Source organism: Daucus carota, chromosome 1 (genome assembly GCF_001625215.2).
Source record: "Daucus carota subsp. sativus chromosome 1, DH1 v3.0, whole genome shotgun sequence".
NCBI classification, from domain to species: Eukaryota; Viridiplantae; Streptophyta; class Magnoliopsida; order Apiales; family Apiaceae; genus Daucus; species Daucus carota.
In genome coordinates, this window is record NC_030381.2 from 32,797,786 (window position 1) to 32,814,095 (window position 16,310).

The following is a 16,310-nucleotide window of genomic DNA, read 5'->3' on the forward strand; positions in this document are numbered from 1 at the left end:
TTATTTTTTGCATATTGTTTAATGATAAAATTGGCCTAGTTGCATGCACAATATTTCATTCAAATCAAATAAAATTGTAATCTACTTATCCCTAGTCACTAAATTTTCTAGTAATCTAGAAATGAATAATTGCTTGTTATAATTTAGCATCCAAAATAAATAATCAATTTATTTTTTTTTAACAAATACGACATTTAATTTAAAAATTATATAATTTAATTTTTCACCCATGTTAATTATATTATAGCAATTTAGAACATCTATTAAGTGAGTGAAGATAGATGGTTAAGACTAAATGATAATTGTTAATTAACTTACAATCACATATGCAAGCTAATTTTAATGTAACTCAAAGTGCGGAACTAGCTCAATGTATATCAAATGAAAAAAATATAAACAAAAATAATATAGAGCTATTTTCATTATATATTTCGTAGATGTACTAATTGTGTATTGTAGTCTTCTCAGAGATGAAACGGTGTGATGCAATCAAAATATTTTAACACAAGCTTTCGCTTTCTCGTTACCTTAAAATGATTCATTAAAAAAAATGATTCATTAAAAGGTTTTAGTGATAAATATATAATATCAATTTTGTACATATTTTACCTATAATTGTTACTTTAGTTTATATGTTGAATTTATTTTTTTTTTATTATTTTAATGGTTTGATGACTTCATGAAGAAAATTTTATATAGATTCTAACCATATATATTCGTTTTAATTCCATCTACAAACTTTTATTACTAAATAAAGAGTTTATTATTCTTACAAAATATGAAATTTACTTGGTGATTAAATTATATATTATATTAAAACATCAAAGATCATGTATTAGGTTAAAGTAGATGACCGATATACTAACACATATCTATAGACCAATTTATAACCATAATTGCATGTTTAAATCATACCATCTCTATTTTACTTGACCTAAATGAAAAAAATTAATATTTGTTTAACAAAAAACTAACTCTAAATATGGATTTCATTGAAATTTTGAATATGAATAGTCTAAGCATATCACCAATGACAAGACATAGAAGGATATGAGACATTTAGAGTATAAAGAATTTTGTAAAAAAATAGTCTTCTCAAGCCTAGCAACCCTAGATACAAGGTGGACATAAAAAGGTAAGGGCAATGGGCCCTAAGGCCTAGTTGACCCAAGTGTGAAATCTTAATCATTTACGATAAAAACTGTTTTTTTAGAAAATTTGGCCAAAGCAATGGGCCTTAAGGCCTAGTGGGCTATTGATAATTGTCAAATCTTAATCATTTACTTTAAAAAGCCGATGTTTTTAGAAAATTTCTATATTTTATTATCTTTTTTGGTAGATATGAATAGGTACAAGAATCTTATATTCTAATATGATATTTTTCCTTATTTTTTTCATCTTACATGAAAAATTGAAATATAATATTCAAAAAAATATAAACACTTTTATAACCAAAAAGGAAAAAAGAAATTCCCTTCCTTATTTTAAAGTCGATATTCTAAAAGATAGAATCATTTATTTTAAAAAGGTGATTTTTTAGAAAATTTTGGTTAATAATACAATTCATATTTTGTACATTTTATTATCTTTTTTGGTAGATATGAAAAGATAGAAGAATCTTTTATTATAATAAATTATATTTCCTTTTCTTTACATATTACATAAAGAATTGGAATATAATATTCAATCAAATATAAAACTTTCATGACCAAAAAGGAAAAAGAATTTTCCTTCCTTATTCTAAATCAGATATTCTAAAATTAAACTTCAGAAAATTTGAAAACACTCTCCACAACTCTCCATCTTATATAAGTATACACATAATTCACTAATTCGTCACAGCTATACCTATATCCACCATATTATACAATTCAATATTACAAGTATTCAACTAAACATAATTTTATGGCGGCCACACCAAACAACAGACCGGTGGATTTCTATGTCATTCAAGGAACCAGAGAAGTTATTAGGGGTAAGTTTACAAGTATGTGGGCATAGTCTTTGTTAGAACTTGCACAGCTGATAAGAACATGTTAGAAAGGGCTAATTATCCAAATCGTCACACCAGTAAAATATTTATAATGCTTATAAAAGGATTCACTTCTAATTTTTTGTTTAGTGACCGAAGTGATTCTTTTAGTTATATTATTTTGGGTTCTTCCTCAACTAAAATTTCTGTATTTTTGTTCCTTATGCAGCCGGAGATTGCGTGTTTATGAAATCATTATCTGCACCTAGTTCTGTAGCTCGGGTAGAAAAATTACAAGCTGACAGACATGGTAACGTTGAATTTGAGCTAAGATGGTACTACAAGCCCGAGCATACTCTAGGTAGAAGAAGATCATTTCATGGTGAAAAAGAGTTATTCATGTCTGACCACTTTGACACTCGGGATGCAACCATTATCACAGGAAAGTGCAATATATATTCAGTAGATCAATATGCCAGACTAAAACATGTTGGTCCCAAAGATTTTTATAGTCGTTTCCAATACCAACATGATTATGGAATTATGACTCCTGTTCGTGTTAAAGTGTGAGTTCTTTTTGTCCTCTTTCAAGATACATTAATTCGAAATTTTCATATTTAAAAGGATAATAAAACTCACACACGTCTTCAATTTTCGGGAATCCTGTCTATTATAGTGAAGTACATATATAAATATGATTCAATGACATGGTTCGTAATTTCTTCTGCATGAATTCCTAAATTAGGTTTTGCAAATGTGAGTTGCCGTATAATCCCGATGAATTAACGCTACCATGTTCTACCTGCGATGATAGGTACGTCCCAGTTTCCATCTTTTAAAATTCTTGAATGTCGATATGTTTATATCAAATTATATTAACTGCTAGCACCTGATCATAATACTTTATATATGCTTGTAGGTTTCATCCTATGTGTATAGGAATGACTCTTGAGCAAATAAAAAAGCTAACTCATTATATTTGTGATGAGTGCTCTTATGATGATTGCTCAACATCTTCCGAGTATCCCCTGGTATGTTAAAAGCCTTATAATTCTTCCAGGAACTTAGACGTGCTATTTGAAAATCAATATATCCGTTTTTAATTCCTTATTGATTTATGGTTAAAGGTCCTATATTATCATATAATGGTACAAATTAAGCTATATTGATATGTAGTTTGTTTGATTGATTGACTAGGCCATGATGGATGCCAATAAGAATGTCACAGCTGCCTCTAGCAAAATAAGTTCATCAGCATCTTCCACATCAGTAAAAGGTCTGAAGAGAGCTTGTAGTGAACAAGACACTCTTGTGGAAGAGGAAGAAGAGGTACTTGGTGACCAGGCAGAAGGAATGGATGAAAATGAAGTGTGAAGAAACTAAGAAGGTCCAAGATAAAGGCTCAAACACAAAATTTTGAACCGGAAAATAAATAAATTTTATGGACAAAATTATGGGTTCCTATCCCCAACGTCAAAGAACAAAAGTTACCTGTACATCTCATTATATATAATTATCAACACCATCTTGTTATTATTTATCTTTAATTTATTTTTTGCATATTGTTTAATGATAAAATTGGCCTAGTTGCATGCACAATATTTCATTCAAATCAAATAAAATTGTAATCTACTTATCCCTAGTCACTAAATTTTCTAGTAATCTAGAAATGAATAATTGCTTGTTATAATTTAGCATCCAAAATAAATAATCAATTTATTTTTTTTTAACAAATACGACATTTAATTTAAAAATTATATAATTTAATTTTTCACCCATGTTAATTATATTATAGCAATTTAGAACATCTATTAAGTGAATGAAGATAGATGGTTAAGACTAAATGATAATTGTTAATTAACTTACAGTCACATATGCAAGCTAATTTTAATGTAACTCAAAGTGCGGAACTAGCTCAATGTATATGAAATGAAAAAAATATAAACAAAAATAATATAGAGCTATTTTCATTATATATTTCGTAGATGTACTAATTGTGTATTGTAGTCTTCTCAGAGATGAAACGGTGTGATGCAATCAAAATAATTTAACACAAGCTTTCGCTTTCTCGTTACCTTAAAATGATTCATTAAAAAAAATGATTCATTAAAAGGTTTTAGTGATAAATATATAATATCAATTTTGTACATATTTTACCTATAATTGTTACTTTAGTTTATATGTTGAATTTATTTTTTTTTTATTATTTTAATGGTTTGATGACTTCATGAAGAAAATTTTATATAGATTCTAACCATATATATTCGTTTTAATTCCATCTACAAACTTTTATTACTAAATAAAGAGTTTATTATTCTTACAAAATATGAAATTTACTTGGTGATTAAATTATATATTATATTAAAACATCAAAGATCATGTATTAGGTTAAAGTAGATGACCGATATACTAACACATATCTATAGACCAATTTATAACCATAATTGCATGTTTAAATCATACCATCTCTATTTTACTTGACCTAAATGAAAAAAATTAATATTTGTTTAACAAAAAACTAACTCTAAATATGGATTTCATTGAAATTTTGAATATGAATAGTCTAAGCATATCACCAATGACAAGACATAGAAGGATATGAGACATTTAGAGTATAAAGAATTTTGTAAAAAAATAGTCTTCTCAAGCCTAGCAGCCCTAGATACAAGGTGGACATAAAAAGGTAAGGGCAATGGGCCCTAAGGCCTAGTTGACCCAAGTGTGAAATCTTAATCATTTACGATAAAAACTGTTTTTTTAGAAAATTTGGCCAAAGCAATGGGCCTTAAGGCCTAGTGGGCTATTGATAATTGTCAAATCTTAATCATTTACTTTAAAAAGCCGATGTTTTTAGAAAATTTCTATATTTTATTATCTTTTTTGGTAGATATGAATAGGTACAAGAATCTTATATTCTAATATGATATTTTTCCTTATTTTTTTCATCTTACATGAAAAATTGAAATATAATATTCAAAAAAATATAAACACTTTTATAACCAAAAAGGAAAAAAGAAATTCCCTTCCTTATTTTAAAGTCGATATTCTAAAAGATAGAATCATTTATTTTAAAAAGGTGATTTTTTAGAAAATTTTGGTTAATAATACAATTCATATTTTGTACATTTTATTATCTTTTTTGGTAGATATGAAAAGATAGAAGAATCTTTTATTATAATAAATTATATTTCCTTTTCTTTACATATTACATAAAGAATTGGAATATAATATTCAATCAAATATAAAACTTTCATGACCAAAAAGGAAAAAGAATTTTCCTTCCTTATTCTAAATCAGATATTCTAAAATTAAACTTCAGAAAATTTGAAAACACTCTCCACAACTCTCCATCTTATATAAGTATACACATAATTCACTAATTCGTCACAGCTATACCTATATCCACCATATTATACAATTCAATATTACAAGTATTCAACTAAACATAATTTTATGGCGGCCACACCAAACAACAGACCGGTGGATTTCTATGTCATTCAAGGAACCAGAGAAGTTATTAGGGGTAAGTTTACAAGTATGTGGGCATAGTCTTTGTTAGATTGATAATTTGGGTTGTTTTTCTTAGACAAATATATATTTGGTCACATACTGAATTACATGCAAGATATTGTGCTTTAGTTTTCTGGAATGACAGAACTTGCACAGCTGATAAGAACATGTTAGAAAGGGCTAATTATCCAAATCGTCACACCAGTAAAATATTTATAATGCTTATAAAAGGATTCACTTCTAATTTTTTGTTTAGTGACCGAAGTGATTCTTTTAGTTATATTATTTTGGGTTCTTCCTCAACTAAAATTTCTGTATTTTTGTTCCTTATGCAGCCGGAGATTGCGTGTTTATGAAATCATTATCTGCACCTAGTTCTGTAGCTCGGGTAGAAAAATTACAAGCTGACAGACATGGTAACGTTGAATTTGAGCTAAGATGGTACTACAAGCCCGAGCATACTCTAGGTAGAAGAAGATCATTTCATGGTGAAAAAGAGTTATTCATGTCTGACCACTTTGACACTCGGGATGCAACCATTATCACAGGAAAGTGCAATATATATTCAGTAGATCAATATGCCAGACTAAAACATGTTGGTCCCGAAGATTTTTATAGTCGTTTCCAATACCAACATGTTTATGGAATTATGACTCCTGTTCGTGTTAAAGTGTGAGTTCTTTTTGTCCTCTTTCAAGATACATTAATTCGAAATTTTCATATTTAAAAGGATAATAAAACTCACACACGTCTTCAATTTTCCGGAATCCTGTCTATTATAGTGAAGTACATATATAAATATGATTCAATGACATGGTTCGTAATTTCTTCTGCATGAATTCCTAAATTAGGTTTTGCAAATGTGAGTTGCCGTATAATCCCGATGAATTAACGCTACCATGTTCTACCTGCGATGATAGGTACGTCCCAGTTTCCATCTTTTAAAATTCTTGAATGTCGATATGTTTATATCAAATTATATTAACTGCTAGCACCTGATCATAATACTTTATATATGCTTGTAGGTTTCATCCTATGTGTATAGGAATGACTCTTGAGCAAATAAAAAAGCTAACTCATTATATTTGTGATGAGTGCTCTTATGATGATTGCTCAACATCTTCCGAGTATCCCCTGGTATGTTAAAAGCCTTATAATTCTTCCAGGAACTTAGACGTGCTATTTGAAAATCAATATATCCGTTTTTAATTCCTTATTGATTTATGGTTAAAGGTCCTATAATATCATATAATGGTACAAATTAAGCTATATTGATATGTAGTTTGTTTGATTGATTGACTAGGCCATGATGGATGCCAATAAGAATGTCACAGCTGCCTCTAGCAAAATAAGTTCATCAGCATCTTCCACATCAGTAAAAGGTCTGAAGAGAGCTTGTAGTGAACAAGACACTCTTGTGGAAGAGGAAGAAGAGGTACTTGGTGACCAGGCAGAAGGAATGGATGAAAATGAAGTGTGAAGAAACTAAGAAGGTCCAAGATAAAGGCTCAAACACAAAATTTTGAACCGGAAAATAAATAAATTTTATGGACAAAATTATGGGTTCCTATCCCCAACGTCAAAGAACAAAAGTTACCTGTACATCTCATTATATATAATTATCAACACCATCTTGTTATTATTTATCTTTAATTTATTTTTTGCATATTGTTTAATGATAAAATTGGCCTAGTTGCATGCACAATATTTCATTCAAATCAAATAAAATTGTAATCTACTTATCCCTAGTCACTAAATTTTCTAGTAATCTAGAAATGAATAATTGCTTGTTATAATTTAGCATCCAAAATAAATAATCAATTTATTTTTTTTTAACAAATACGACATTTAATTTAAAAATTATATAATTTAATTTTTCACCCATGTTAATTATATTATAGCAATTTAGAACATCTATTAAGTGAATGAAGATAGATGGTTAAGACTAAATGATAATTGTTAATTAACTTACAGTCACATATGCAAGCTAATTTTAATGTAACTCAAAGTGCGGAACTAGCTCAATGTATATGAAATGAAAAAAATATAAACAAAAATAATATAGAGCTATTTTCATTATATATTTCGTAGATGTACTAATTGTGTATTGTAGTCTTCTCAGAGATGAAACGGTGTGATGCAATCAAAATAATTTAACACAAGCTTTCGCTTTCTCGTTACCTTAAAATGATTCATTAAAAAAAATGATTCATTAAAAGGTTTTAGTGATAAATATATAATATCAATTTTGTACATATTTTACCTATAATTGTTACTTTAGTTTATATGTTGAATTTATTTTTTTCTATTATTTTAATGGTTTGATGACTTCATGAAGAAAATTTTATATAGATTCTAACCATATATATTCGTTTTAATTCCATCTACAAACTTTTATTACTAAATAAAGAGTTTATTATTCTTACAAAATATGAAATTTACTTGGTGATTAAATTATATATTATATTAAAACATCAAAGATCATGTATTAGGTTAAAGTAGATGACCGATATACTAACACATATCTATAGACCAATTTATAACCATAATTGCATGTTTAAATCATACCATCTCTATTTTACTTGACCTAAATGAAAAAAATTAATATTTGTTTAACAAAAAACTAACTCTAAATATGGATTTCATTGAAATTTTGAATATGAATAGTCTAAGCATATCACCAATGACAAGACATAGAAGGATATGAGACATTTAGAGTATAAAGAATTTTGTAAAAAAATAGTCTTCTCAAGCCTAGCAGCCCTAGATACAAGGTGGACATAAAAAGGTAAGGGCAATGGGCCCTAAGGCCTAGTTGACCCAAGTGTGAAATCTTAATCATTTACGATAAAAACTGTTTTTTTAGAAAATTTGGCCAAAGCAATGGGCCTTAAGGCCTAGTGGGCTATTGATAATTGTCAAATCTTAATCATTTACTTTAAAAAGCCGATGTTTTTAGAAAATTTCTATATTTTATTATCTTTTTTGGTAGATATGAATAGGTACAAGAATCTTATATTCTAATATGATATTTTTCCTTCTTTTTTTCATCTTACATGAAAAATTGAAATATAATATTCAAAAAAATATAAACACTTTTATAACCAAAAAGGAAAAAAGAAATTCCCTTCCTTATTTTAAAGTCGATATTCTAAAAGATAGAATCATTTATTTTAAAAAGGTGATTTTTTAGAAAATTTTGGTTAATAATACAATTCATATTTTGTACATTTTATTATCTTTTTTGGTAGATATGAAAAGATAGAAGAATCTTTTATTATAATAAATTATATTTCCTTTTCTTTACATATTACATAAAGAATTGGAATATAATATTCAATCAAATATAAAACTTTCATGACCAAAAAGGAAAAAGAATTTTCCTTCCTTATTCTAAATCAGATATTCTAAAAACTTCAGAAAATTTGAAAACACTCTCCACAACTCTCCATCTTATATAAGTATACACATAATTCACTAATTCGTCACAGCTATACCTATCTCCACCATATTATACAATTCAATATTACAAGTATTCAACTAAACATAATTTTATGGCGACCACACCAAACAACAGACCGGTGGATTTCTATGTCATTCAAGGAACCAGAGAAGTTATTAGGGGTAAGTTTACAAGTCTGTGGGCATAGTCTTTGTTAGATTGATAATTTGGGTTGTTTTTCTTAGACAAATATATATTTGGTCACATACTGAATTACATGCAAGATATTGTGCTTTAGTTTTCTGGAATGACAGAACTTGCACAGCTGATAAGAACATGTTAGAAAGGGCTAATTATCCAAATCGTCACACCAGTAAAATATTTATAATGCTTATAAAAGGATTCACTTCTAATTTTTTGTTTAGTGACCGAAGTGATTCTTTTAGTTATATTATTTTGGGTTCTTCCTCAACTAAAATTTCTGTATTTTTGTTCCTTATGCAGCCGGAGATTGCGTGTTTATGAAATCATTATCTGCACCTAGTTCTGTAGCTCGGGTAGAAAAATTACAAGCTGACAGACATGGTAACGTTGAATTTGAGCTAAGATGGTACTACAAGCCCGAGCATACTCTAGGTAGAAGAAGATCATTTCATGGTGAAAAAGAGTTATTCATGTCTGACCACTTTGACACTCGGGATGCAACCATTATCACAGGAAAGTGCAATATATATTCAGTAGATCAATATGCCAGACTAAAACATGTTGGTCCCGAAGATTTTTATAGTCGTTTCCAATACCAACATGTTTATGGAATTATGACTCCTGTTCGTGTTAAAGTGTGAGTTCTTTTTGTCCTCTTTCAAGATACATTAATTCGAAATTTTCATATTTAAAAGGATAATAAAACTCACACACGTCTTCAATTTTCGGGAATCCTGTCTATTATAGTGAAGTACATATATAAATATGATTCAATGACATGGTTCGTAATTTCTTCTGCATGAATTCCTAAATTAGGTTTTGCAAATGTGAGTTGCCGTATAATCCCGATGAATTAACGCTACCATGTTCTACCTGCGATGATAGGTACGTCCCAGTTTCCATCTTTTAAAATTCTTGAATGTCGATATGTTTATATCAAATTATATTAACTGCTAGCACCTGATCATAATACTTTATATATGCTTGTAGGTTTCATCCTATGTGTATAGGAATGACTCTTGAGCAAATAAAAAAGCTAACTCATTATATTTGTGATGAGTGCTCTTATGATGATTGCTCAACATCTTCCGAGTATCCCCTGGTATGTTAAAAGCCTTATAATTCTTCCAGGAACTTAGACGTGCTATTTGAAAATCAATATATCCGTTTTTAATTCCTTATTGATTTATGGTTAAAGGTCCTATATTATCATATAATGGTACAAATTAAGCTATATTGATATGTAGTTTGTTTGATTGATTGACTAGGCCATGATGGATGCCAATAAGAATGTCACAGCTGCCTCTAGCAAAATAAGTTCATCAGCATCTTCCACATCAGTAAAAGGTCTGAAGAGAGCTTGTAGTGAACAAGACACTCTTGTGGAAGAGGAAGAAGAGGTACTTGGTGACCAGGCAGAAGGAATGGATGAAAATGAAGTGTGAAGAAACTAAGAAGGTCCAAGATAAAGGCTCAAACACAAAATTTTGAACCGGAAAATAAATAAATTTTATGGACAAAATTATGGGTTCCTATCCCCAACGTCAAAGAACAAAAGTTACCTGTACATCTCATTATATATAATTATCAACACCATCTTGTTATTATTTATCTTTAATTTATTTTTTGCATATTGTTTAATGATAAAATTGGCCTAGTTGCATGCACAATATTTCATTCAAATCAAATAAAATTGTAATCTACTTATCCCTAGTCACTAAATTTCTAGTAATCTAGAAATGAATAATTGCTTGTTATAATTTAGCATCCAAAATAAATAATCAATTTATTTTTTTTAACAAATACGACATTTAATTTAAAAATTATATACTTTAATTTTTCACCCATGTTAATTATATAATAGCAATTTAGAACATCTATTAAGTGAGTGAAGATAGATGGTTAAGACTAAATGATAATTGTTAATTAACTTACAATCACATATGCAAGCTAATTTTAATGTAACTCAAAGTGCGGAACTAGCTCAATGTATATCAAATGAAAAAAATATAAACAAAAATAATATAGAGCTATTTTCATTATATATTTCGTAGATGTACTAATTGTGTATTGTAGTCTTCTCAGAGATGAAACGGTGTGATGCAATCAAAATAATTTAACACAAGCTTTCGCTTTCTCGTTACCATAAAATGATTCATTAAAAAAAATGATTCATTAAAAGGTTTTAGTGATAAATATATAATATCAATTTTGTACATATTTTACCTATAATTGTTACTTTAGTTTATATGTTGAATTTATTTTTTTCTATTATTTTAATGGTTTGATGACTTCATGAAGAAAATTTTATATAGATTCTAACCATATATATTCGTTTTAATTCCATCTACAAACTTTTATTACTAAATAAAGAGTTTATTATTCTTACAAAATATGAAATTTACTTGGTGATTAAATTATATATTATATTAAAACATCAAAGATCATGTATTAGGTTAAAGTAGATGACCGATATACTAACACATATCTATAGACCAATTTATAACCATAATTGCATGTTTAAATCATACCATCTCTATTTTACTTGACCTAAATGAAAAAAAATTAATATTTGTTTAACAAAAAACTAACTCTAAATATGGATTTCATTGAAATTTTGAATATGAATAGTCTAAGCATATCACCAATGACAAGACATAGAAGGATATGAGACATTTAGAGTATAAAGAATTTTGTAAAAAAATAGTCTTCTCAAGCCTAGCAGCCCTAGATACAAGGTGGACATAAAAAGGTAAGGGCAATGGGCCCTAAGGCCTAGTTGACTCAAGTGTGAAATCTTAATCATTTACGATAAAAACTGTTTTTTTAGAAAATTTGGCCTAAGCAATGGGCCTTAAGGCCTAGTGGGCTATTGATAATTGTCAAATCTTAATCATTTACTTTAAAAAGCCGATGTTTTTAGAAAATTTCTATATTTTATTATCTTTTTTGGTAGATATGAATAGGTACAAGAATCTTATATTCTAATATGATATTTTTCCTTCTTTTTTTCATCTTACATGAAAAACTGAAATATAATATTCAAAAAAATATAAACACTTTTATAACTAAAAAGGAAAAAAGAAATTCCCTTCCTTATTTTAAAGTCGATATTCTAAAAGATAGAATCATTTATTTTAAAAAGGTGATTTTTTAGAAAATTTTGGTTAATAATACAATTCATATTTTGTACATTTTATTATCTTTTTTGGTAGATATGAAAAGATAGAAGAATCTTTTATTATAATAAATTATATTTCCTTTTCTTTACATATTACATAAAGAATTGGAATATAATATTCAATCAAATATAAAACTTTCATGACCAAAAAGGAAAAAGAATTTTCCTTCCTTATTCTAAATCAGATATTCTAAAAACTTCAGAAAATTTGAAAACACTCTCCACAACTCTCCATCTTATATAAGTATACACATAATTCACTAATTCGTCACAGCTATACCTATCTCCACCATATTATACAATTCAATATTACAAGTATTCAACTAAACATAATTTTATGGCGGCCACACCAAACAACAGACCGGTGGATTTCTATGTCATTCAAGGAACCAGAGAAGTTATTAGGGGTAAGTTTACAAGTCTGTGGGCATAGTCTTTGTTAGATTGATAATTTGGGTTGTTTTTCTTAGACAAATATATATTTGGTCACATACTGAATTACATGCAAGATATTGTGCTTTAGTTTTCTGGAATGACAGAACTTGCACAGCTGATAAGAACATGTTAGAAAGGGCTAATTACCCAAATCGTCACACCAGTAAAATATTTATAATTCTTATAAAAGGATTCACTTCTAATTTTTTGTTTAGTGACCGAAGTGATTCTTTTAGTTATATTATTTTGGGTTCTTCCTCAACTAAAATTTCTGTATTTTTGTTCCTTATGCAGCCGGAGATTGCGTGTTTATGAAATCATTATCTGCACCTAGTTCTGTAGCTCGGGTAGAAAAATTACAAGCTGACAGACATGGTAACGTTGAATTTGAGCTAAGATGGTACTACAAGCCCGAGCATACTCTAGGTAGAAGAAGATCATTTCATGGTGAAAAAGAGTTATTCATGTCTGACCACTTTGACACTCGGGATGCAACCATTATCAGAGGAAAGTGCAATATATATTCAGTAGATCAATATGCCAGACTAAAACATGTTGGTCCCGAAGATTTTTATAGTCGTTTCCAATACCAACATGTTTATGGAATTATGACTCCTGTTCGTGTTAAAGTGTGAGTTCTTTTTGTCCTCTTTCAAGATACATTAATTCGAAATTTTCATATTTAAAAGGATAATAAAACTCACACACGTCTTCAATTTTCCGGAATCCTGTCTATTATAGTGAAGTACATATATAAATATGATTCAATGACATGGTTCGTAATTTCTTCTGCATGAATTCCTAAATTAGGTTTTGCAAATGTGAGTTGCCGTATAATCCCGATGAATTAACGCTACCATGTTCTACCTGCGATGATAGGTACGTCCCAGTTTCCATCTTTTAAAATTCTTGAATGTCGATATGTTTATATCAAATTATATTAACTGCTAGCACCTGATCATAATACTTTATATATGCTTGTAGGTTTCATCCTATGTGTATAGGAATGACTCTTGAGCAAATAAAAAAGCTAACTCATTATATTTGTGATGAGTGCTCTTATGATGATTGCTCAACATCTTCCGAGTATCCCCTGGTATGTTAAAAGCCTTATAATTTTTCCAGGAACTTAGACGTGCTATTTGAAAATCAATATATCCGTTTTTAATTCCTTATTGATTTATGGTTAAAGGTCCTATATTATCATATAATGGTACAAATTAAGCTATATTGATATGTAGTTTGTTTGATTGATTGACTAGGCCATGATGGATGCCAATAAGAATGTCACAGCTGCCTCTAGCAAAATAAGTTCATCAGCATCTTCCACATCAGTAAAAGGTTTCAAGAGAGCTTGTAGTGAATTAGACACTCTTGTGGAAGAGGAAGAAGAGGCACTTGGTGACCGGGAGGAAGGAATGGATGAAAATGAAGTGTGAAGAAACAAAGGTCCAAGATAAAGGCTCAAGCACAAAATTTTGAACCGGGAAATAAATAAATTTTATGGACAAAATTATGCGTTCCTATCCCCAACGTCAAAGAACAAAAGTTACCTGTACATCTCATTATATTTAATTATCAACACCATCTTGTTATTATTTATCTTCAATTTATTTTTTGCATATTGTTTAATGATAAAATTGGCCTAGTTACATGCACAATATTTCATTCAAATCAAATAAAGTTTTCTTTTACTTATCAGTAAAATTGTAATCTACTTATCCCTAATCACTAAATTTTCTAGTAATCTAGAAATTAATAATTGTTTGTTATTTTTTAGCATCCAAAATGAATAACCAATTTATTTTTCTTAACAAATACGACATTTAATTTTAAAATTATATAATTTAATTTTTCACCCATGTTAATTATATTATAGCAATTAAGAACATCTATTAAGTGAGTGAAGATAGATGGTTAAGACTAAATGATAATTGTTAATTAACTTACAATCACATATGCAAGCTAATTTTAATGTAACTCAAAGTGCCGAACAAGCTCAATGTATATGAAATGAAAAAATATAAACAAAAATATTATAAAGCTATTTTCATTACATATTTCGTAAATGTATTAATTATGTATATTCTTCTCTAAAATGAAACGGTGTGATGCAATCAAAATATTTCAACACAAGCTTTCACTAGAAAGCGATAATATAATAAAGGGCATCATGGCCCACTTGGCTAATGTTCTCCTAAGAGGTTGGTATCTTACTCTGTTACCTTTGAGAAAAGGATTCATTAAAAGGTTTTAGTAAGAAATATATAATATCAATTTTGTACACATTTTACCAATAATTGTTACTTTATTTAATATGTTGAATTTATTTTTTTCTATTATTTTAATGGTTTGATGACTTTCATGAAATTTTTTTTATAGATTCTAACCATATATATTCATTTTTATTCCATCTACAAACTTTTATTACCAAATAAAGGGTTTATTATTCTTACAAAATATGAAATTTACTTGGTGATTTTATGTCATTATTTTTTATATTATATATTATATTAAAACATCGAAGATCATGTATTAGGTTAAAGTAGATGACCGATATACTAACACGTATCTATAGACAAATTTATAACCATAATTGCATGTTTAAATCATACAATCTCTTTTTTACTTGACCTAAATGAAAAAATTAATATTTGTTTAACAAAAAACTAGCTCCAAATATGGATTTCATTGAAATTTTGAATATAAATAGTCTAAGCATATCACCAATGACAAGACATAGAAGGATAGGAGACATTTAGAGTATAAAGAATTATGTGAACAAATAGTCTTCTCAAGCCTAGTAGCCCTAGATACAAGGTGGACATAAAAAGGAAAGGGCAATGGGCCCTAAAGCCTAGCCTGCTCAAGTGTAAAATCTTAATCATTTGCGGTAAAAAATGTTTTTTTAGAAAATTTGGCCAAAGCAATGGGCCTTAAGGCCTAGTGGGCTATTGATATATAATTGTCAAATCTTAATCATTTATTTTAAAAAGCCGACTGTTTTAGAAAATTTCTATATTTTATTATCTTTTTTGGTAGATATGAATATGCACAAGAATCTTTTATTCTAATATGTTATTTTTCCTTCTTTTTTCCATCTTACATGAAAAATTGAAATATAGTATTCAAAAAAATATGAACACTTTTATAACCAAAAAGGAAAAAAGAAATTCCCTTCCTTATTTTAAAGTCGATATTCTAAAAGAACATAAACTTGACAAAATTTGAGAACGCTCTACACAGCTCTCCAACCTTATATATGTATACACATAATTCACTAATTTGACAAGTCACAGCTATACCTCTCTCCGTCATATTATACAGTTCAATATTACAAGTATTCAACTAAACAAAATTTTATGAAATTTTGGCAGCCTCACCAAACTACAGACCGGTGGATTTCTATTTCATTCCAGGAACCAGAGAAGCTATCAGGGGTAGGTTTACAAGTGTGTGGGCATATAGTCTTTGTTAAATTGATGAATTGGGGGTTGTTTTTTTTTAGACAAATATATTTAGTCACATATTGAATTATATGTAAGATATTGTGCTTTAGTTTTCTG

At 28.4% G+C, this 16,310-nt stretch overlaps 4 protein-coding genes across 4 annotated transcripts; all 4 read left to right on the forward strand.

Annotated features, from left to right (window-relative positions):
• Window positions 1–1,905: 1,905 nt before the first annotated feature.
• On the forward strand, window positions 1,906–3,346 carry LOC135149923 (chromatin remodeling protein EBS-like). The gene is made up of 5 exons (XM_064086075.1): window positions 1,906–1,975; window positions 2,202–2,538; window positions 2,718–2,786; window positions 2,892–3,003; window positions 3,170–3,346. Exons 1-5 carry the CDS (start codon window positions 1,906–1,908, stop codon window positions 3,344–3,346), a joined length of 765 nt encoding a protein of 254 aa, XP_063942145.1.
• Window positions 3,347–5,425: 2,079 nt separating this feature from the next.
• Window positions 5,426–6,962, forward strand: LOC135149924 (chromatin remodeling protein EBS-like). Its single transcript, XM_064086079.1, has 5 exons — window positions 5,426–5,495; window positions 5,818–6,154; window positions 6,334–6,402; window positions 6,508–6,619; window positions 6,786–6,962. Exons 1-5 carry the CDS (start codon window positions 5,426–5,428, stop codon window positions 6,960–6,962), a joined length of 765 nt encoding a protein of 254 aa, XP_063942149.1.
• Window positions 6,963–9,036: 2,074 nt separating this feature from the next.
• LOC135149925 (chromatin remodeling protein EBS-like) lies at window positions 9,037–10,573 on the forward strand. The gene is made up of 5 exons (XM_064086083.1): window positions 9,037–9,106; window positions 9,429–9,765; window positions 9,945–10,013; window positions 10,119–10,230; window positions 10,397–10,573. Exons 1-5 carry the CDS (start codon window positions 9,037–9,039, stop codon window positions 10,571–10,573), a joined length of 765 nt encoding a protein of 254 aa, XP_063942153.1.
• Window positions 10,574–12,646: 2,073 nt separating this feature from the next.
• Window positions 12,647–14,183, forward strand: LOC135149926 (chromatin remodeling protein EBS-like). The gene is made up of 5 exons (XM_064086090.1): window positions 12,647–12,716; window positions 13,039–13,375; window positions 13,555–13,623; window positions 13,729–13,840; window positions 14,007–14,183. The coding sequence occupies exons 1-5, from the start codon at window positions 12,647–12,649 to the stop codon at window positions 14,181–14,183; spliced, it is 765 nt and encodes a 254-aa protein (XP_063942160.1).
• The last annotated feature ends 2,127 nt before the right edge of the window (window positions 14,184–16,310 follow it).